We start from the raw sequence: 23,276 nt of genomic DNA, 5'->3' as shown, positions 1-23,276 counted from the left end.
CTTGTAACATTTTTCAGATTGAAAGTGAAATACTATAAAATATTGCATTAATTCAACTGCATAAATGTTTCAAAAATATAGAAATAAAAGCTTTTTTATACAAGCCAATAAAATGTACATGGGCCATTAAACTCTGAGCCACGGACCTGAGGGTTAGTAGGTGGAACACTGAATTATTATTTATATTAATTATTAACATCTAGACCATCATGTCATCTGTTTTCAGCAGCACAAATACGTGCCTCCTGTTTATGTCAGAAAGCTTTTCAAGAAGACAGAGTAAAGGTACATTTATGCCTTAGTCTATTTTAGATTTTTAGATTTTGAAAGAACGGTGTTTTTGTTCTCTTTTGAATATTTATTATTGCTTATTAACAAGACAAAGGTATTTCTTATCCTGTTACACAAATAATCAATGGAATAATTGATGGATTACTTGATTACTAAAATAATCAGTAGCTGCAGCCCTAATTTGGTGTGATCATTCAGACCTCTCACTCTCTCCAAAGTACATTTAAGACCAATTTGGCATAAAGGTTGTTTCTATTTATTTTTTAGGTGGATTTCGGCTTCATCATTGTCTTTTGTCTGTTTTTGTATTCCCAGACAGACCGGAAGATATTTAACTTAAAATAAACAACTGTACTAAAAGAAAATGGAGTGTTAAAATTATCATTGCCAGACGATTAACATAATTTGAAGTTGAATAAACTCAGAGAAATGTGCTTATCTCAGTGAGAGGTACTATATGTCCAAAAACTTCGTAGTGCTCACAAAAATAGCGTAAGAATCATCTAAATCATCTAAACCAAGCAGAAGAAACCCACTGCTCCCACGCCCCTGCTCAAGGAACATGACAAATACCCCAAGACAGATCTCCAAACACGTAACCTTTCAATCCAGCAATCCCACACCAAAACCCATGGGACCAAAAATATCTGCTACCAGTGTCCCTGCATCAGACCCTACATGATCAGACACCACAAGACACCATCTGATGTCTTTTGGATTCATGAGGGGTACCTACCCAAATCATTTGAATCGTTCATCCATTCATCCATGTGCTTTTGTAGCTGATTATTATTAAATATGTGTTGTAGGATTTTATTTGTCAGTTAGTTTTTAATAAACCAGCGTTTACATTTGGTACATAGATTTGTGGTCCTCAGGGTTTTAAAAATGTTCAGCTAATTTAATAACTACAGCATAATGGCAGTCCTCTCAGGCTCATCTTATAGCTTGCATTGAGTACTAATTAAAAATCTTAGCATGGAAACACTGTATGTTATACCAGCTCAGCATGCTAGCGTCAGTATTGTTAGCATCATCGTCAGGTTAGCAGGCATTGTTTTTGAGCACAGAGCACTGCTTAAGACAACATCATGGATGTAGAGTCTTCGTCCTCTGTCAGGGCTGTAACTGTGATTCACTTTAATAAATTAAATAGTCCCTGCAAGGACAACAAGTGGAAAACTAGAACTTTTACATTTTTTTAAATCTTACCTATAAAAAAATATAAACATATTCAAGGAGGAGGAGAAGATAATCCATCACAACATGTAATTAAAAAAAATCAGTGACAAAAAAAGTGAAAACAACAAAACCCCTCTTATGAAAAAAAGATTCTGAGAAATCAAAAGAACTGAAACATGCTGTGTTTCCTGTAAAACATAAGCATGTTCATCTGTGGTCACTTAGCAACACTGGTGGCTCCTGCTGGTTTCTGTGCCCTGTCTGGGTTAGGAGGGCTATATTTAAGACACAGAAACAGAAAAATCACCAGTCAGTGAGCAACGGGCCTCTCTGTGCACAGCTTACATGACAGTAGAAGACAAATAAGCGTGTGTGTGTGTTATTGACATGTACTGAGGTCAGAGAGGAAGGTGGTTAATTGGAACACAGAAATGAAACGCGCCTCAACCTTGCAGTGGTGTCTTGTCGTCAGTGGGCCTCTGAGCTGCTTTACGTGCTGGCCCTGATCCATTTCATGCAACTGCTTCATTTGCACCCCACATATGTCTCTCAGTGGAGTCTGGGGAAGCTATAGATTACAGAGTATCACCAAACTTAGTCGATGATCCCAGTGACAGAGTAACGAAGATCACATTGTTCTCTCTATTTTGCATAACTGCGATATAGTCATGTCTTCCCAGGAAGCTGATCCTGTCAGGGCAATTTTCGGGGGGGGGGGGGGGGGGGAGTAATGTAGAGACACTAGCCTGCTGATTCAATGTTAATGAAAATGGCGAATGGTTGTGTCATCTAGAAGACATCGCATAGACACCTCTAGCTGTCCACCGGAGGAATCACAAGTACTCAGGACGTTTAGACATGATTTATCAAAGCTGTCAGCGGCCTCATTTCATACAAGCAGCTCAACTAAATGGCTAAGTGTTTGTCCTGCACGTAGTCCCATGTATTGATCCCTCACTCTGTTATCATGCAGGGCTTCCTGCTTTTCTCTCTCCGCTCGCGTGAGAATTTATTGTCACTGTGCCATTAAAATCTCTTAATAGAGTTTCGCCTAAGGTTCCCCTTTGCGGAGTTAGTTGAGAAAGCAGACACTGATTTGTGCCCTTATACATTTAAACTTTATTAATAAAGAAGGAATGTGATTTATAGTTTTCACAGTTCAATTACTTAATTGTTTTAGATAATATTGTGCTAAACATACAGGAATTCAGTCAGACCAACATATCTTTTTGTAAATCACTGGCACATTTCTATGTGTTGCATCTTTGAGAAACACATTTTTACTAATTTCGAAGTCTCCCTCTTATATATACCAGTTTTCAAGTGATATATAGACCTAACATAGAAGAAAGATTATGAAACAAAAGAGCAAGCCGCTTTTGACTTCAGAAAAATATTCTGAATAGCAGGATTTTAATCTGCTCTAATATGTAGAATTGGTGCTTGAGTCTGTAATTTGTTGCCTGGTTTCTTAAAGCTTCCACACACAAACACTTTCCAGTATATCACATACTTGAAACAGGGTGTTGGCTGAACTAAAACTTTATTTGCGATGAACGACGGAGGCTTTGTGGTATGATAATATCATACCATAATATGTGGTTGCATATTATGCAACCACACCTCAAAGTTTTCCCTATGCTCTCTTTGGTGCTCTCTTTGGTGTTTACTGCATATTCCATGCTCTCTTTAATAGTTACCGCCTATTGCATAAGTGTTTAGGACCTTTCTGATGAACATTTAATCATTAAGATAATAATCTTTGGATAGTCACCTCCAATTATTTTCACTCTGACAGTTTCACCAGTAAATCACTACGAGTGGCATAAAACTATCACCTTGAGCACTATTGTTACAAAGAATCAGGTGCGGATCAAGACTTGGATGGGTGCATGCTCCGTGTCCTCGGGCGCTGTAGTGGGAAAACACTGAGGCAATTTGCGTGCAAATGTAACTCCCAGACACACCACACAAGGCAGGGAGGGTTATTTGGCAAGCTGTTGTTCAACAGACAAACATATGAGAAATGTCTGTTTGATGTGATACACTTCAGGTTCCTCTTTCAGTACCACACTGCAGTATTCTCTTAAATCACTGATTTACATGAATCACGAAGAATCAAGCAACTTTTTAAAAATGTTCTACTCCAGTGCAAAAAGCATGTAGTGCTGATTTATATTACTCTATGTTATTAGATTAGATAGAATGAAATCTTCCATCCATCCATTCATTCTCTTCTACTGATCCTTTGCAGGGTTGCGGGGGAGCTGGAGGCTATGCCAGCTACCATAGGACGAGAGGCAGGGTACACCCAGGACTGGTCACCAGTCTGTCACAGGGCTAACATATAGAGACAAACAACCATTCACACTCAGATTCCCACCCACATTCACCCATATGGGCATTCACCCCACTGCACATCTTTGGACTGAATGAAATCTTACTTAACATAATTAAACTCTTGACACTGATGCCAAAGCACCAGTGTAGAGTGCTTTTAATGGCTAAGCGAAGTGAAACTTGCATGCAGAAAATATTTTCTACTCTCACATTATAGATAGATAGATAGATATAGATCTATCTATCTATCTATCTATCTATCTATCTATCTATCTATCTATTATTAGCCCCTCCCTAATTTATCCGCGACACCTTAAAGGCCGGTCCGTGAAAATATTGTCGGGCATAAACCGGTCCGTGGCGCAAAAAAGGTTGGAGACCGCTGATTAAGAGGACCCGAGGGAAGCTCGGAAAGCTAAGCAGAAGTTATTTGGAGAGTGACTGCCGTTGGTTGAAAAGAGAGTTTAAAAAAAAAAAACTTCAGTGGTGTTGCACACTATTTTATATTATTTTTTTAAAGTTATTGTTAACCCTTTAAAGCCAGTCAGGGCAGCACGCTCCATTTTGCGTAACTATTTTTAAATCCCTGTAGAACCTGAACCGTGTAAGCTAGCGCAATAATTTGTTTTGCATATGAAACCGGAGGAGTTGTACTTGCATCTGATGCCATCAGCTTGTCCTCGGTCTCGTTCCACATATAGCTTTGCAAAAATTGCATAAAAAGCGCTTGCAGGAACAAAAACATAATATTCCAGAAACAAGCTTTGCCGTTCCTATCAGCTGTTCGTAACACTTCCCACAGTGAAATGATGCACATGCTGTTTTCTTTGCAAATTTGCATCATAGGATTGTTTTTTGTTTTTCCTGCAGTATATAAAAATTGCTGTATCTCCAAAATAAAACTATGAAGACACTCAAAATAAATTTCCTGTGGTGGGAAACTATTTTTTGCAACTTTATTGTATTTAAAGTTTTGAGGGATAAGCCTCTTAAATTTCTCCAAGTAGAAATATATGTAAACAAAACAAAAGCGATTTTCAATTTTTTTTGTAGTTTATTGCACTTTTTTGCAATTTATGTAATTACTATGGACTTAATGCATACATATTATTAAAATATGGGCTATAACAGTTGTATTGATGTATAGCAACTTGAAATGCTCCCACAAATGGCACTACAGCATGTAAAAAAAATAATATAAGCTCTGGTGGACTTGGTTCTATAGTAGGTCTTAAAGGGTTAAATAAATATCGTCAAATAATCGTGATCTCAATTTCAGTGAAAATAATCGTGATTATCATTTTTGCCATAATCGAGCAGCCCTAGACAGCATCAACAAAATAAAACTAGTACCGGTACCGAAAAAAAAAACATTTATTCATAACACGTGAAAAGACCCAGGAAAACCGAGTTAACGATAAAAATGATAACAAAATAGCGCTGAAAACCGATAAAAACCCTGAAAACCATACATTTCACACCTGAGCCTCAACTCTCACGGCCCGGTACCAAACGACTCACGGACCAGTACCGGTCCGAGGCCCGGGGGTTGGGGACCGCTGCACTAGACCATATTAACTTCAAGGCTCTTGTAACATTTTTCAGATTGAAAGTGAAATACTATAAAATATTGCATTAATTCAACTGCATAAATGTTTCAAAAATATAGAAATAAAAGCTTTTTTATACAAGCCAATAAAATGTACATGGGCCATTAAACTCTGAGCCACGGACCTGAGGGTTAGTAGGTGGAACACTGAATTATTATTTATATTAATTATTAACATCTAGACCATCATGTCATCTGTTTTCAGCAGCACAAATACGTGCCTCCTGTTTATGTCAGAAAGCTTTTCAAGAAGACAGAGTAAAGGTACATTTATGCCTTAGTCTATTTTAGATTTTTAGATTTTGAAAGAACGGTGTTTTTGTTCTCTTTTGAATATTTATTATTGCTTATTAACAAGACAAAGGTATTTCTTATCCTGTTACACAAATAATCAATGGAATAATTGATGGATTACTTGATTACTAAAATAATCAGTAGCTGCAGCCCTAATTTGGTGTGATCATTCAGACCTCTCACTCTCTCCAAAGTACATTTAAGACCAATTTGGCATAAAGGTTGTTTCTATTTATTTTTTAGGTGGATTTCGGCTTCATCATTGTCTTTTGTCTGTTTTTGTATTCCCAGACAGACCGGAAGATATTTAACTTAAAATAAACAACTGTACTAAAAGAAAATGGAGTGTTAAAATTATCATTGCCAGACGATTAACATAATTTGAAGTTGAATAAACTCAGAGAAATGTGCTTATCTCAGTGAGAGGTACTATATGTCCAAAAACTTCGTAGTGCTCACAAAAATAGCGTAAGAATCATCTAAATCATCTAAACCAAGCAGAAGAAACCCACTGCTCCCACGCCCCTGCTCAAGGAACATGACAAATACCCCAAGACAGATCTCCAAACACGTAACCTTTCAATCCAGCAATCCCACACCAAAACCCATGGGACCAAAAATATCTGCTACCAGTGTCCCTGCATCAGACCCTACATGATCAGACACCACAAGACACCATCTGATGTCTTTTGGATTCATGAGGGGTACCTACCCAAATCATTTGAATCGTTCATCCATTCATCCATGTGCTTTTGTAGCTGATTATTATTAAATATGTGTTGTAGGATTTTATTTGTCAGTTAGTTTTTAATAAACCAGCGTTTACATTTGGTACATAGATTTGTGGTCCTCAGGGTTTTAAAAATGTTCAGCTAATTTAATAACTACAGCATAATGGCAGTCCTCTCAGGCTCATCTTATAGCTTGCATTGAGTACTAATTAAAAATCTTAGCATGGAAACACTGTATGTTATACCAGCTCAGCATGCTAGCGTCAGTATTGTTAGCATCATCGTCAGGTTAGCAGGCATTGTTTTTGAGCACAGAGCACTGCTTAAGACAACATCATGGATGTAGAGTCTTCGTCCTCTGTCAGGGCTGTAACTGTGATTCACTTTAATAAATTAAATAGTCCCTGCAAGGACAACAAGTGGAAAACTAGAACTTTTACATTTTTTTAAATCTTACCTATAAAAAAATATAAACATATTCAAGGAGGAGGAGAAGATAATCCATCACAACATGTAATTAAAAAAAATCAGTGACAAAAAAAGTGAAAACAACAAAACCCCTCTTATGAAAAAAAGATTCTGAGAAATCAAAAGAACTGAAACATGCTGTGTTTCCTGTAAAACATAAGCATGTTCATCTGTGGTCACTTAGCAACACTGGTGGCTCCTGCTGGTTTCTGTGCCCTGTCTGGGTTAGGAGGGCTATATTTAAGACACAGAAACAGAAAAATCACCAGTCAGTGAGCAACGGGCCTCTCTGTGCACAGCTTACATGACAGTAGAAGACAAATAAGCGTGTGTGTGTGTTATTGACATGTACTGAGGTCAGAGAGGAAGGTGGTTAATTGGAACACAGAAATGAAACGCGCCTCAACCTTGCAGTGGTGTCTTGTCGTCAGTGGGCCTCTGAGCTGCTTTACGTGCTGGCCCTGATCCATTTCATGCAACTGCTTCATTTGCACCCCACATATGTCTCTCAGTGGAGTCTGGGGAAGCTATAGATTACAGAGTATCACCAAACTTAGTCGATGATCCCAGTGACAGAGTAACGAAGATCACATTGTTCTCTCTATTTTGCATAACTGCGATATAGTCATGTCTTCCCAGGAAGCTGATCCTGTCAGGGCAATTTTCGGGGGGGGGGGGGGGGGGGGAGTAATGTAGAGACACTAGCCTGCTGATTCAATGTTAATGAAAATGGCGAATGGTTGTGTCATCTAGAAGACATCGCATAGACACCTCTAGCTGTCCACCGGAGGAATCACAAGTACTCAGGACGTTTAGACATGATTTATCAAAGCTGTCAGCGGCCTCATTTCATACAAGCAGCTCAACTAAATGGCTAAGTGTTTGTCCTGCACGTAGTCCCATGTATTGATCCCTCACTCTGTTATCATGCAGGGCTTCCTGCTTTTCTCTCTCCGCTCGCGTGAGAATTTATTGTCACTGTGCCATTAAAATCTCTTAATAGAGTTTCGCCTAAGGTTCCCCTTTGCGGAGTTAGTTGAGAAAGCAGACACTGATTTGTGCCCTTATACATTTAAACTTTATTAATAAAGAAGGAATGTGATTTATAGTTTTCACAGTTCAATTACTTAATTGTTTTAGATAATATTGTGCTAAACATACAGGAATTCAGTCAGACCAACATATCTTTTTGTAAATCACTGGCACATTTCTATGTGTTGCATCTTTGAGAAACACATTTTTACTAATTTCGAAGTCTCCCTCTTATATATACCAGTTTTCAAGTGATATATAGACCTAACATAGAAGAAAGATTATGAAACAAAAGAGCAAGCCGCTTTTGACTTCAGAAAAATATTCTGAATAGCAGGATTTTAATCTGCTCTAATATGTAGAATTGGTGCTTGAGTCTGTAATTTGTTGCCTGGTTTCTTAAAGCTTCCACACACAAACACTTTCCAGTATATCACATACTTGAAACAGGGTGTTGGCTGAACTAAAACTTTATTTGCGATGAACGACGGAGGCTTTGTGGTATGATAATATCATACCATAATATGTGGTTGCATATTATGCAACCACACCTCAAAGTTTTCCCTATGCTCTCTTTGGTGCTCTCTTTGGTGTTTACTGCATATTCCATGCTCTCTTTAATAGTTACCGCCTATTGCATAAGTGTTTAGGACCTTTCTGATGAACATTTAATCATTAAGATAATAATCTTTGGATAGTCACCTCCAATTATTTTCACTCTGACAGTTTCACCAGTAAATCACTACGAGTGGCATAAAACTATCACCTTGAGCACTATTGTTACAAAGAATCAGGTGCGGATCAAGACTTGGATGGGTGCATGCTCCGTGTCCTCGGGCGCTGTAGTGGGAAAACACTGAGGCAATTTGCGTGCAAATGTAACTCCCAGACACACCACACAAGGCAGGGAGGGTTATTTGGCAAGCTGTTGTTCAACAGACAAACATATGAGAAATGTCTGTTTGATGTGATACACTTCAGGTTCCTCTTTCAGTACCACACTGCAGTATTCTCTTAAATCACTGATTTACATGAATCACGAAGAATCAAGCAACTTTTTAAAAATGTTCTACTCCAGTGCAAAAAGCATGTAGTGCTGATTTATATTACTCTATGTTATTAGATTAGATAGAATGAAATCTTCCATCCATCCATTCATTCTCTTCTACTGATCCTTTGCAGGGTTGCGGGGGAGCTGGAGGCTATGCCAGCTACCATAGGACGAGAGGCAGGGTACACCCAGGACTGGTCACCAGTCTGTCACAGGGCTAACATATAGAGACAAACAACCATTCACACTCAGATTCCCACCCACATTCACCCATATGGGCATTCACCCCACTGCACATCTTTGGACTGAATGAAATCTTACTTAACATAATTAAACTCTTGACACTGATGCCAAAGCACCAGTGTAGAGTGCTTTTAATGGCTAAGCGAAGTGAAACTTGCATGCAGAAAATATTTTCTACTCTCACATTATAGATAGATAGATAGATATAGATCTATCTATCTATCTATCTATCTATCTATCTATCTATCTATCTATTATTAGCCCCTCCCTAATTTATCCGCGACACCTTAAAGGCCGGTCCGTGAAAATATTGTCGGGCATAAACCGGTCCGTGGCGCAAAAAAGGTTGGAGACCGCTGATTAAGAGGACCCGAGGGAAGCTCGGAAAGCTAAGCAGAAGTTATTTGGAGAGTGACTGCCGTTGGTTGAAAAGAGAGTTTAAAAAAAAAAAACTTCAGTGGTGTTGCACACTATTTTATATTATTTTTTTAAAGTTATTGTTAACCCTTTAAAGCCAGTCAGGGCAGCACGCTCCATTTTGCGTAACTATTTTTAAATCCCTGTAGAACCTGAACCGTGTAAGCTAGCGCAATAATTTGTTTTGCATATGAAACCGGAGGAGTTGTACTTGCATCTGATGCCATCAGCTTGTCCTCGGTCTCGTTCCACATATAGCTTTGCAAAAATTGCATAAAAAGCGCTTGCAGGAACAAAAACATAATATTCCAGAAACAAGCTTTGCCGTTCCTATCAGCTGTTCGTAACACTTCCCACAGTGAAATGATGCACATGCTGTTTTCTTTGCAAATTTGCATCATAGGATTGTTTTTTGTTTTTCCTGCAGTATATAAAAATTGCTGTATCTCCAAAATAAAACTATGAAGACACTCAAAATAAATTTCCTGTGGTGGGAAACTATTTTTTGCAACTTTATTGTATTTAAAGTTTTGAGGGATAAGCCTCTTAAATTTCTCCAAGTAGAAATATATGTAAACAAAACAAAAGCGATTTTCAATTTTTTTTGTAGTTTATTGCACTTTTTTGCAATTTATGTAATTACTATGGACTTAATGCATACATATTATTAAAATATGGGCTATAACAGTTGTATTGATGTATAGCAACTTGAAATGCTCCCACAAATGGCACTACAGCATGTAAAAAAAATAATATAAGCTCTGGTGGACTTGGTTCTATAGTAGGTCTTAAAGGGTTAAATAAATATCGTCAAATAATCGTGATCTCAATTTCAGTGAAAATAATCGTGATTATCATTTTTGCCATAATCGAGCAGCCCTAGACAGCATCATCAGAAGGAAGAGCACAGGGCAAGCTAGCGAGACAGAAGTTAAGCTCTCCTTGCAAAATGGCAAATTGAACCTCCCCCACCCTCATTCAGATCTGGCGTTTGGAATTATTTTGGTTTTCATGTGACGTATGACCCTGAAGGTAAGCAAGTCATGGACTAAAGTAAAACAGTATGTTGGATGTGCCACGCAATGGTCAATTACATGGGTGGGAACTAGTGTGTTAGCGCAGTTAGCTCGTTAACGTGTTGGCCGTCTAGCCTCACGCACGGGGCGATCAGGGGTAGCTCGTTAACGGAGATTTGCCGTGTTGTGGCGTTAACGTCATTTCAACGAGATTAACGCTGACAGCACTAGTGGGAACACAACGAATATGACTGCACATTTACGCCAACATCATCCTAGTGCAAAGACAAGTGGAAGCAGACAAAAACAACAAGCATGCTACAAACTTTATCCGAGTCATTTAGACAGCCGTTAGCACATGATTCTCCTTATGGGGACCTGATATGTTTAATATTGTGGCGAGCTCAGAGAAGGTGGAGACGGAGGTGTCGTTTGGTCTTGCTTCCCGTGAGCTAGCCAGGGAACACAGCCGTTTATTGACATCTGCAGAAGAACACTGCCGCTAGCTAACTGCTCAGCGCGACAACCGCACAGCAACAACAACAACACACAGGGCGCCCTCTGACCCCGGAAGTACACACCGTCGCAGCGAGAGGGCGTCACCCGTCACTATGGCAACATAAACAAAACATAACTGTACAAACAGAATCCCGAACAGCCCTGACCCGCTACATAGCCCCCACCTAAGGCGTCAGTCGTCCCCAACGACCCCATTACCCCACACAAAGTCCTGCAAATGTCCAAGTGCCTTCTTTTGGCGCACCGGCCGGTCACGACCGGCGGGAGAAAAGTCACTCGGGTCAGAACATGGGGTGCTACCATCATCCCACTTCTGACACCAATGTGGCGAGCTCAGACAAGGAGGAGACGGAGGTGTCGTTTGGTCTTGCTTCCCGTGAGCTAGCCAAGCAGCACAGCCGTTTATTGACATCTGCAGAAGAACACTGCCGCTAGCTAACTGCTCAGCGCGGCAACCGCATAGCAACAACAACAACACACAGGGCGCCCTCTGACCCCGGAAGGACACACCGTCGCAGCGAGAGGGCGTCACCCGTCACTATGGCAACATAAACAAAACATAACTGTACAAACAGAACCCCGAACAGCCCTGACCTGCTAAAATATGCTACTGAGAATATAGCCCAGAAGAAGCGTATAGTATAGCTTTTATTTTGGAAAGAGCCATTTCTCTGTAATAAACTCTCTTTTCCAAAGATGAGTGATTCCTCAATCAGATACATGGCTTGCAAAATCGCTAGCCCGACATCCCGGGGCTAGCGATTTTTCCAGTCGGGCTACCAAAATCTATCTCTGCCCTGCCCGTCGGGCTATTGTAGGAAGGAAAATATATGTCAATGCTTTTGCATTCTTTCGGAAATGTAGCTGGGTAATTATGTCATTGGCATCGATGAGCCACTGTCAATATGTGACATATTGAAATCGCGTTTGAATTTGCGCTCGTTTTTTGCTTTCACTTTGCAATCGCGCGAACTGTGTATAGAGAGCGACAGCACTGATTGGTGAGTGATGATAATTTGCGCATGACAAGTGAAAATCTCCCGCAGCTTAAACATATGAGAGGTTGATCGCGCAGAGAATCGCTGACCGTTATGTGTGTGTGTGTGTGTGTGTGTGTGTGTGTGTGTGTGTGTGTGTGTGTAAAAGCAGCAGGATATATATATTTTAGTTCTGCTGAGCCAAATGAGACAGGTCAGGGTGAAGAAGTGACAGCCAAAGAAAAGCTTACCACAAAACGGAAAAGTTATGACAAATCAGACTATAAGGCAAAAAGAAAGTGCAGCTTTATGGTTTCATGGACAAAAGAATTTCTGTGGCTGCAATATGACGAGCTATATAACCGGGGCTGCACATAAGTGGTCCGCAGCTGCGCATTCGCTGTCAAAAACAAAAAAACGCGCACAAGATAAGAAGTTGCAACGCGTGTTTGCATACATAAGATTTTCTGGAGGAGGACAGACATTTGTTTAAAACTCTTAAAGATGTCGAAGAAGATCCTTTAAGCAATTAGTTGGTGTTCCTCCACCTCCAAACAAATGTCAGAAGGAGTCCGAACCACAAAAGAAGCGCGTATTCTCGGAAAAGTGGTTGCAGGGGGTGAGCTGGCTTCAAACAAATGATGAACGCACAGAGATGTGGTGCGGAATGTGCCGTGAAAATCCCACTCTAGCGGACAAAAACAGTGCTTTTTATATGGACGCAAACGCGCGTTGCAACTTCTTATCTGGTGCGCGTCTTTTATTTTGACAGCGAATGCGCACATGCGGACCACTTATGTGCACCCGTGTAAATAACATAATGTTCTGCCGGGTGTGTTGTTGGTTTTCTCTCGATTTCTGAGTCGACAAGCGCCTTTGTTACTGGGACCAGTCATTTTAAGAAAGGCCCCCATTAGAACCCATGAGAAATGCAAGAAATGCATTATTGCTCAGTCTGCAATATCTTTCCCAGAACAAACACCAATTGCAAATAACATACTAAAAATAAACCTGAAAAATCTGTTTAGAACAGCGTACTATGTTGCAAAGAGTGAACTACCACTGGCAAAATTTAGCCGTCTTTGCAAACTTCAAAAAGCAAATGGCCTAGATCTTGGTTCCACTTGTCTCTCACCCGTGACTTCAGTGGAAATTTCAAATTCAGGATCTGACACAGACTGATTCATGTCCTACACAGTTCTTACAAGTTCATAGAAATTTCTGTTCAATTAGAACCAAGTATTTGAGTTGATGATTGTAATTTTTTATACAATGTTGTAATTTGTTTTTCAACAATTTTTTGACTAATGTTTTGTTTCCTTTACAATATTATACTTTAATGTATAATATTGTAAAGGAAACAAAACATCAATCAAAAAATTGCTCTCTTTTTTATTCGGGCTACTTAAATTTATTGTGGGCTTGTTTTAATCAATTTTAAATCATGCTTTTTATTTGTTCTTGTTTCTAATGTCTCTGTAAAGCACTTTGAATCACCTTGTTGTTGAATTGTGCTATACAAATAAACTTGCCTTGCCTTGCCTTACCAAAAACTGAAGAGTCCCTGCCCAAAGGGCTACCAGGGATTTTGAAATTTTGAGAGCCCTGAGATATATTTATTTTTTTAATTACTTTTGTTTCAGCAACATTAAATTTAAAAACTGTACTTTTGAGTTAAACTATATATTTACAATTTTAATAAATGACAAATTAAAAAGGCATGAACATTTTTTTTGTATCGAAAAAATATCGAACCGTGACACCAAAGTACCGAACCTGAATTTTGTGTATCGTTGCACCCCTACTATCTATCTATCTATCTATCTATCTATCTATCTATCTATCTATCTATCTATCTATCTATCTATCTACCTACCTACACACACACACACACACCCGGATATACATATGTATATATATATATATGTCCAAAGAATGGTCCTAAAATCAGAATAATACTGGCAAATCTCAGATGTCAGAATATGACAGAAATGAAATCTCTTTGATATATTGCTAAAATTCAAGCTGACGTTCTCAGCAGAATAAACACATCTGTAACAGCATACCTTTTAATTTATTAGGCGGTGATTCAGAGCCTGTGTCTGGCAGTAAACAGATGTGCATGAGCTGACACAGACTCTAATCCTCCTGCTGTCTTTGTCCTTGTAAGGAGACTCCCGGTGTTCATCTTGATTAAGTCATGCCAAAGGAACATGAAAAGCAGAGCCACGGCTATGGCAGACGGGTCAGATGAAGTAACTTTGCTGGAATGTCAGCTTTGTTTGGGTTAGCCATTTTTATCTAGAAGCTTACAATGATGGTGTCTGAGGTCGGTGAGGTGTACTTTTATGGACTGGTGATTTGTAATGGCTCCAAATAATGTGGAAGCAACTTTGATAGGTGATATATAGCTTTGAAAAATGTATTTCCTTGATTTACTCCTATAAATCAAGGGAATCCTATATTCCCATGATTTCACCAACAGTCTGAATGAAAAGGTTCTAGTGTGCATTCAGGAAGTGACAACACAAGTAAGACAGCGCGTAATGCAGGTGCTGTTGTGTCTGCAGAGGATGTGATGCAGTTGTGAACCTCACTGACCTTAGCCAGAGTTCTGCTGCAGACGGGCAGAGTGTTGTGGACACAGTAAACACCACTGCCAGCATTTTTTAGAACAACAAGGCTTCAATCACGAAGCATGCTGGCACGCCCTGCCAGGGAATACTTCTCTCTAATTAGACAGTGTACGTTCACTGGATCCTGAATGGAAACAAGGCCTATTTTGTTGGAAAAGTGAATCTCTAGTGACGCATGTTCTGACTTTTGGCTGTGGTGTGCCTCTCCATTGTGAAGGCTATAGATGATCTAACCCACAATGAAGCAGTGTTCATCCCATGTCAGCTTTCTCTCTTACAGTAAACATGTATGGTTAGGCATGTGCTGCTTACACCGCTCTTCCCACTGGCTTATTCGGTCTCTCGCACAACCTCACAGAAATCCCCTCCTGTTTTTATCCTCCTCTGTGGCCCACAGTGTCTCATACTGTGCAGCTACTTCATATTCCTGAATGAGTGTCTTGTTCATTCTGAGTGGCTTTTGGAAAGCATCTGTGACTCAGCATATCTGCTGTCTCTCATCCTGGGGCACAAGAACAGTGGGTATTAGTAGGACGCTGAACTGACCGACGCAGTAGCCTGAGCCTCCTGTGCTTTGTGTGCAATAGCTTCATACTGCAAATTGAGCAGGCTCCTGATTTTGTTTATACAGAGCTGCCATGGTGCGGAAGAGTTATATGACGAGAGAGACAGAGGAAGGGAGGAAAGACCTGCATTGCTAATCATAGCTTTCAGCTAACAGGGGGGGTCTGGTGGTTTATTTTTAGCAGCACTGGTGGTGTGACTCTATAGATGGCAGTGGCAGTTGGTGTGATGGTAGAGTCACCATTTGTAGGTTTATTGGCACTGAATGCTGCAAAGTCATTAATAGCAGACAGGTGGAAAATAATTTGACCATGAGGTTGTTATTGAGCAAAATGTTCTTTTATGTCTGCTAAACATCATATTTTTTTCTCCTAAGCACAAGCATGACTTATCGGCCTAGATTGTTTGGTGTGAATTCAGCCCAGCTTATCTTTAATACATTTTGGAATTTCAGTAAGTGTTGACAAGTGTCTTCAAATGTATAATGACCAAACATTAGAAACATTAAAACACATTTCTGACTTCACAAACTTGGGATTGACTTGGGACAGCACTGAAGCATGGTGGCATGTCAGTCATGTTTCAAAGACTATTCACGAGCAGTGTTTGTAGAAGGATGGGACTCAGTTCTTCCTTATTGTCTTCATTAAAGCAGCGTGGTTTTAAAGACACTGTTTAAAGAAGAAGGAGACAAAAGATCGAAAAATGGGGTGGTGGGATGGTGTGTGGGTTGTGGGTGTAGTCCCAGTCTGTCAAGGACATTTTGTAATCAGAGATGGGAGTATTAACTCCACAAAAGTACCATTACACTGTCTGCTGGGCCCCTGGGGACAGGCCGACGGTAACTGACCCACCTCTGTGCTCTGTGTTGCAGATGGGAGGAGGAACTGTCCAAACGAGAGCAGCTGGAGTCAACGGTGACATCCCTGCAGCAGGTTGGGAAACACTAAGAACACACAAACAATAACATATATTCTACTAACATACTGATGCACAGCTATTTGATGGCTTGGTAAGGACAATTTAGTACATGCAGACGGGAATATATAAAATAATCTGGAAAATGGCATGTGCATGCATGCATTTGCATTTGCAAAACTGCTATACAACACATCCATAAACATACAGTGTTATGCTGTGTGAGCACAGCTGGACTAGAAGCAGCTATAACCAGGAGGATGCTTGATTGGTTGTCAGATTAGAAAAACCTGATTACAAACCCATCAAGAAGAGCCTGCTGGCCTTGATATAGATACGAACGTCAAATATCACCAACACTCCACCATTATGTTTCTGCTCAGAGGAGTTGAAAGGAATACATGTAGAGGTAAAATCAATTTAAAGTGTCACACCTTGAGGCTCTATTGACACTGCAACACACACAGTCCCAGCTACTGTTAGTGTCTCAACCAGCTGGCATCCATTGCTTTTTTCGGCTTTTGCGCAAATCGATCTGGGACAGCATCCGTGTATGTCTTAGATTCTGGGTCAGCAAAATCCCAGATAGAGAGGTGGAGTGGTATCCCTCTAGGGGCTTTAACCTTTTAGAGCACACAGGCTGATGTCGCTGTATGCATAAGAGGTGGGGATTTCTGCAAAGGCAGTAAATTCTGTGCAAAAGCACCATTTATATTCAGGGCCCAGAGCCAGAGGGCTGTATGCTACACAGAAACAAAAGCTGGTACTCCTCTGGTGGTGAATTAAACCAAGGCGGGCTTAACTGTTAGCCTTTCAGTTCTACTTGCTAAATAGTCATCTTTGTGGGTTTGTGAGATTTTAAGAAAATACTATACGAGTAGTGAACGTAATGTTCAAAAACAGGTATAACTACCAGTGCAGAGTTTAAATGGATGGGTTGACATTTTGGAAAATACTGTTATTTATTTGTTTGCTGAGAGATAGATGAAAAATAAAAATTATCCTACTCCCACACTGTGTGCTTCTTGTGCTCTACCTGAAAATATACAGTGAGGATGAGACTGGGAAATAGTAGTACAGCACATAAAGGCCCGGATAAAATAACAACTTTGTGGTGCTTGTAGGTACAGTAAATTCATGGATTCTTTTTGAGCCAGTAAGCTGGCTGTAGGCAGGAGAATGGTGTCAGTCCCTTTATCTGAGTAAATAAGGTTCTTAAATTGTTAGTCAGTTTATCTAGTTTCCTGTCCTTATACACTGTGGTCAATATCCTAAAATGCAAATAGCCTCAAGTGAAAGCAAATGTTTGATCATGCAAATATAAACCTCCTGGTCTTACTTTCTTCTCTGTGACATCCTTTTCAGAGCGCCCAGGAGGCAGCAGAGGTTCAGGATGATCTTAATGAGAAAGTGGACAGACTGAAGGCTGAACTTGTGGTCTTCAAGAGTCTCATGAGTGACGTAAGTGTTCGTTTAGCACCAGGGTGAAGTCATTATCAGTTTTCCTTTCACTGTGTTGGCTCCCAAACTTAAATAAATCAGGTTAGTGTTCAAGAGTTGACAACATTGACAGTTACTTCCCTGCATGACCCCTCCTGTAGCATACAGGTATAAAATTTATATATATATCTGTGATATATAAAATACTATAAATCATCCAAGACAATATTCCTGAAATAGCTCAGACAGCAGCTGTAGATCCAGAGCACTTCCTGTTCTGTGCAGCACTGTATTGTTCCCTGGCAAGTCTGCTCAGACTGATATACAGTTCACTTGTGATAAACTGCAGGGGGGCACGTCACAGCTCGCAATTGCTTGGGGATAAATATATGCACATGCTGTTTTTGTTTTGTAAAATACTGTTGTTTAGCCTGCTTCTGTTTCATGGATTTTCAATTCTTTGTCTCTTTTTGTGTGCTTTACATTACTCCCTGTTATTTGCATTAAGAGAAGGGTAAGTGATGCAGAAGTAGAGGATGTTTTAGGAGGCATAGATTAGTTAAAGCCTTACAATGGTTAGACAGTCTGTATTTGTGCCTCTGGATATAATTGCTCAGAAAAAAATATCCATATTTCCATGCTCCATGTCTGCCTCTGCATACTTATCAGACCAGAATTTGCATATTTTTTATTAGATAATAAATAGGCCAAAGTATAGTTTTTGAACTGCACATAGATGAATGCACTAACATTATTTTGCAAGTGCTTGTTGAGATGAATAATTCAGATAAAAATGACAGTGTTATGTTGGTGTGGGTAGAGTCGGCATGGAAATGTGGGACGCAATTTAACACCAGCTGATAATCACGACGGTATGAACGTCATCTAAAGAGCCGCTCTCTGTCCTCATACAGCAAATGTCTGACCTGGACTCCAAGATTCAGGAGAAAGCCAGGAGGGTGGACATGGACATCTGCAGGCGGATTGACATCACGGCCAAACTGTGCGATGTGGCTCAGCAACGCAACTCAGAGGACATGTCAAAAATGTTCAACGTTAGTCCCGCAAGGTCGCTTCCTGAGAAGGCAAGTGTCCATCTGCCCCGGATTCATTTGCTCTCTCCCAGTTTCTTAGATGAGCCGATAGTAAATGCAGGAAGAAGCTAAATTGTATTGTGAAGGAGAAATTCGGCACTGATGAGATGAAATCTGCCAGGTGCTCGCTGTGTGGTGACTGTTACTTTCCTTCTCAGCTGATCATGCACTGAATGACACCCCCCGCCCTAAATGGGCATCAGTCCATAGCTGCATGTTCGCAAATATGCTCTCATGCAAACACGTAAAAATAGACATGGAGAAGACTTATGTACAGAATGCACGCGCACACACACAGACACACATAAACAAAAGATGAAATGCTGACCTGCCAACTTTTCGCTGCACACAAGGTTATCACATTGCGCCGACATTGCTGGCTGAAGCCCAAGAATAAATCCTCCGTGAACCAAGCTGGTGACTTCTCATGTACCACATGTTATATACGATCCTACCTTTAATGAAATTTGTCAATTTACAATTTTTATATGCCAATAAATATTGATCTGTAGATGAGTTTATGAAGCCTGCTGTCAGCGTAAAATATTTATGCATGTTTGTAAAATGCATGCGAATAAGAGATACATGCACATGTGCAGAAAAACACAGTCTGTTCTGTAGTTTTTTTTTTATAAAATATCAATTTCTACGTTATTTTATTAGCTGTATATTAACTTTAAGCATACATGTCTTGCACTGCGTCTTTCTGGCTTCTGATGAGTGCAGGCTCATGACTGAAAATGAGGCCTTTTGCTCAGTATTTGACAGACTTCTGCGTGCTCTAAATTGCCATTATTATGCTTAATGAGATATATTAGGTTCTCTGTAGATGCAAACGGTCTTTGTGTTTTTCAGGGTGCCATGGCCTGCTGCAAGAGAAAAGAACGCAAAGCCGTGTCCGATGAGGAGAATTCAGAGATGGATGCCGAGCCAAGTACTTCAGAGGAGGAGGTCCCCGGGTCTCTCAACATCACGGATGAAATGAAACGCATGCTTAACCAGCTGTAAGCGACACTTTTCATGGATACATGCACCAAAAGTAAAGCTGGTATTTTGTTTTGAATCAAATTAAATGAGCTCTGCACCTTCAGCATGCCAGTATAGTTTCTGGCATGTTCCTTCATCTCCCTCTGGTGTTCACAGTTTTGCAGCTAACAGTCAGTGTGCTCCTTCAGCAGAACACAACAGATATAAATATATGGCCATTTATTTACCACCAACACTTAGAATATTTAAGAAACATTACAGTTTCTGCCTCTTTCCTTTGCTACTTCTGTGTTCCTTCTACTTCCCTTTTTTGGCTACCCTAAGAGCACTTCTTTTGTTTCCAATGACCTTTGCTGAATATGTTGGCTTTTATGCTTTCCTCCATCTTTCTCTTTCTTTTCCTTTCCATTCTCTGACCTTGTCCTACACAGACATTGTTCAGATAACTCCTTTGTTGCCAGGCGTGAGACGTTCGAAATCGACGACGACTGCGACAGTCTGACGTGGGAGGAAAACGAGGAGACTCTCTTGCTGTGGGAAGACTTCGCGAACTACAACATGCCATACACCCTCGCGGCGCCGACGAGCACAACCACCTGCCCCCGTGAGGGCACCAGCGAAGCTGCGGATCCAGTGAGTCCTGTGTGCATTTAGATGATTTGACAGCATGGGGTTTTTAAAGTCATGCAATTCACAGTATAGATCATTGCTGTGGCTGCTGTATAAGACATTTACTCATGCATGATGAATGAGGTTTCTGTCTGTGCTCTCTAAGGACTCCCAGGATGGAAGCCTTGGCAGCCTCATTGACGAAACAGAGTCACTATTTAAGACCAGAGAGCAGGAGTACCAGGAGACCATCGGCCAGATCGAGGTAGGCGGACCTACCAGCGACCACACAACACATGCTCATTCAACCACTAAAACATTTTTTCTCCTCAGGAATGAAAGGAAAAAACTTTAATTTGGCATCTTAATCAAAAAATAATAATGAGGTTTTTTTTCTTATCCTTGTTTTTCTAAAAGAATAAATTGGAAAATTCAAGGATTAAGAAAAATTTATAATAATTTAGCATTAAAATGGCATTTCATTTCAAGAACTTGTACATCCTAACCAGTAACCATTAATAGATTAACCATTACAGAAACATTCAAATATATTTTATTAATAAGCAATACTGTTAATTTAGGGCAGCTGTTGCATGAACCTTACACTGGGTGGTGATCTAAATTTATATCCTAGAAAGAGACAGCGTGACTCAAAGGAGCCTTATTTTGTATGTTAGACCAAATGGTAGCAGGCAACAATCAAGAGAGATACAAAATAAGTCAAATGTGGCTAAATTTCTCTTAAATTACCTTTAAATGAGACACTGAAAGGTTACAAATACATAAAAAATGTCTAAAATGTGATAAAAAACTGCAACACACCACATCTGCACAATCAGGGTTCCCAGAGAATGAATCAGCCCAGTTCTGATTCATTCTTGGAATAAGGCTGATTCATGCCTTATCAGGCATAAATGTCATGCCTGATAAGTAAAGTGCAAAGATTCCTTTGGCTTTGATTTATTTAGCTACCAGATAATTATAAACTTATGCTCTTGCATGTTATGACTGATTGAGACCAAATGAGGTGAAGACATATAAACTTGGTGAAAAATGTTTGCTAAGTTTTTGATTTGATTAATTTTATTATTTCAAGTCATTCTTCTTTGGAATTGGACCTGCCTTAGAACGAACTGCAGTAGCTGTTTCTTATTGCCCCCATCAACAGTAGAAAATGTGACATTTTTAATTGTATTTCCAGAGAGTTCAGCTTTGTTTTTACAGTCATTAGCAAGGTTTAGCATCTTAACATGCTAATCCAAGGTGATGATTCAAGAGGTTTCTACCCACCTATAAACATTTAGTTTGGCCTCGTCCTTACTCTACTTCTTTCTTCTCTGTGTTGAATCTTGTTTTTTATGCTTTCAGATGGAACTGGCCACAGCAAAGAGTGACATGAACAGACATCTGCATGAGTACATGGAGATGTGCAGCATGAAGAGAGGCCTTGACGTTCAGATGGAGACCTGTCGACGGATGATTAAAGGCGGAAGGAACTCTCCCTCTGTCAGCTCTGTGGCCAGCAGCGACTCAGGGAACACAGACGAGATCCAGGATGAGATTTCGGACAAGGACGCAGAAGCTGAAGTCGCCGTTAGTTGATGACTGCATTGCTGGGCTTTGTCCCATCTCCACTTGTCTCCCCGTCCCTGGTTATCACAGGATTTAAAGGCCCGGCTAGAAAGGCGGACCAATCTAAATCTGGGCCCGTTTGACCTAGTAATTAAAGTTCTCTCGGTCGTCCTCACTGGTGCAGACCCAGAACTGGTGCTTTTATACTATTTCTGTTGTTTAGAAAGTGGTGGTGGTGGGGGGAACGTCTTTGCTTGGCAAAGAGATAATGAGTGCGTAAAGAAACCATGCTGTGCTCTCTTCCTCACTGCTGCCTCGCTGGATCCTCGTCCAGAGCTTTAAATCATTTTTGGGATAAGAAGAAGAAATATTTTAAATGGACCGAGAAGTTTTTTTCTACCCTATTACGATCCTTTATTTCTAAAGGAATTGACAACAGTACATATTGTGCTCCTTGTTTAGTCGAGAACGAATACATTATTCACCAAAAATATATCCACCTTTTACATTTTTGAATATTTATTTTAGATTCCAAAATGTTGGGTCTTCTTAATTTGAACATTTTATATTATTATTTGAGCCCAGCTGGGCTACTTGCAATCCAAATTAAACTGGGGTTTTGGGGAATTTAAGTGTCTTCTGCTGGGGAGACAAAAAGAAGTGGAGACAAATTGTGTTGGGTTTTCTGTTGGTTTCTGAGGGAACTCTGCAGGGTTTGCCAAAGCTGACAGAGGAAAGGAGCACAGCCTTTTGATGCATCAGTGCACTATTCAAGTTCTATGCAATTTAGCTGGCCTTATTGTTTGGACTGGCTTTCACCCTTCCTTGTTTTTCTTAAGACCACTAGCCTTTTAAATAAAGCAGGTGTTTTTCTATATATCAGTTTAAGAACTTGTGTTTATGTATAAAAATAATCTTAGTATCAGACGTTTGTTGTTGTTTATTTTTTTCCTCAACATCAGTAGTAAAACAAACTGGAACAGCATCTTGTGACACCTTCATTCATGGCAATAAGCACTGTAAGCATTTGTTAGATGTTATGCTGCTGAAGCTGTTCAGATTTACTTTGTTTAGGAGACGTTGTTTCTGTCCTGCGCACTTTGTGCACATTAAGGCGGGTCATTTAAAATTGGATCACATCCAGAAGTTCTATTAAAAGTTATCGAGTAAAATGAATCATCAGTGTAATCAAAGCCGAACAAGTTAAAACCAAAGGTCACGTCATAAAAGCGCTTCGCTTTCACATACGTCTAACACGTATACATTCAGTTCATTCATGTGCTTTA

At 40.0% G+C, this 23,276-nt stretch overlaps 1 protein-coding gene across 1 annotated transcript in view; it reads left to right on the top strand.

Moving 5' to 3' along the window:
• iffo2b (intermediate filament family orphan 2b) overlaps positions 1-22,020 on the top strand; it is a 34,627-nt gene extending 12,607 nt beyond the window's left edge. The window contains exons 2-8 of the mRNA XM_085354301.1: positions 16,245-16,305; positions 17,654-17,749; positions 18,643-18,813; positions 19,678-19,826; positions 20,241-20,442; positions 20,585-20,683; positions 21,787-22,020. Coding sequence (XP_085210427.1) covers positions 16,245-16,305; positions 17,654-17,749; positions 18,643-18,813; positions 19,678-19,826; positions 20,241-20,442; positions 20,585-20,683; positions 21,787-22,020 — 1,012 coding nt within the window. The remainder of the gene's footprint in view (positions 1-16,244; positions 16,306-17,653; positions 17,750-18,642; positions 18,814-19,677; positions 19,827-20,240; positions 20,443-20,584; positions 20,684-21,786) is intronic.
• Positions 22,021-23,276: the final 1,256 nt, after the last annotated feature.

Source organism: Diplotaxodon limnothrissa, linkage group LG5 (assembly GCF_057381915.1).
Source record: "Diplotaxodon limnothrissa isolate DT_005_m linkage group LG5, D_limnothrissa_male_GT1.1, whole genome shotgun sequence".
In the NCBI taxonomy this organism is placed as follows: Eukaryota; Metazoa; Chordata; class Actinopteri; order Cichliformes; family Cichlidae; genus Diplotaxodon; species Diplotaxodon limnothrissa.
Note: the sequence above shows the minus strand (reverse complement) of the source record. Positions and strands in the feature narration are given on the sequence as shown.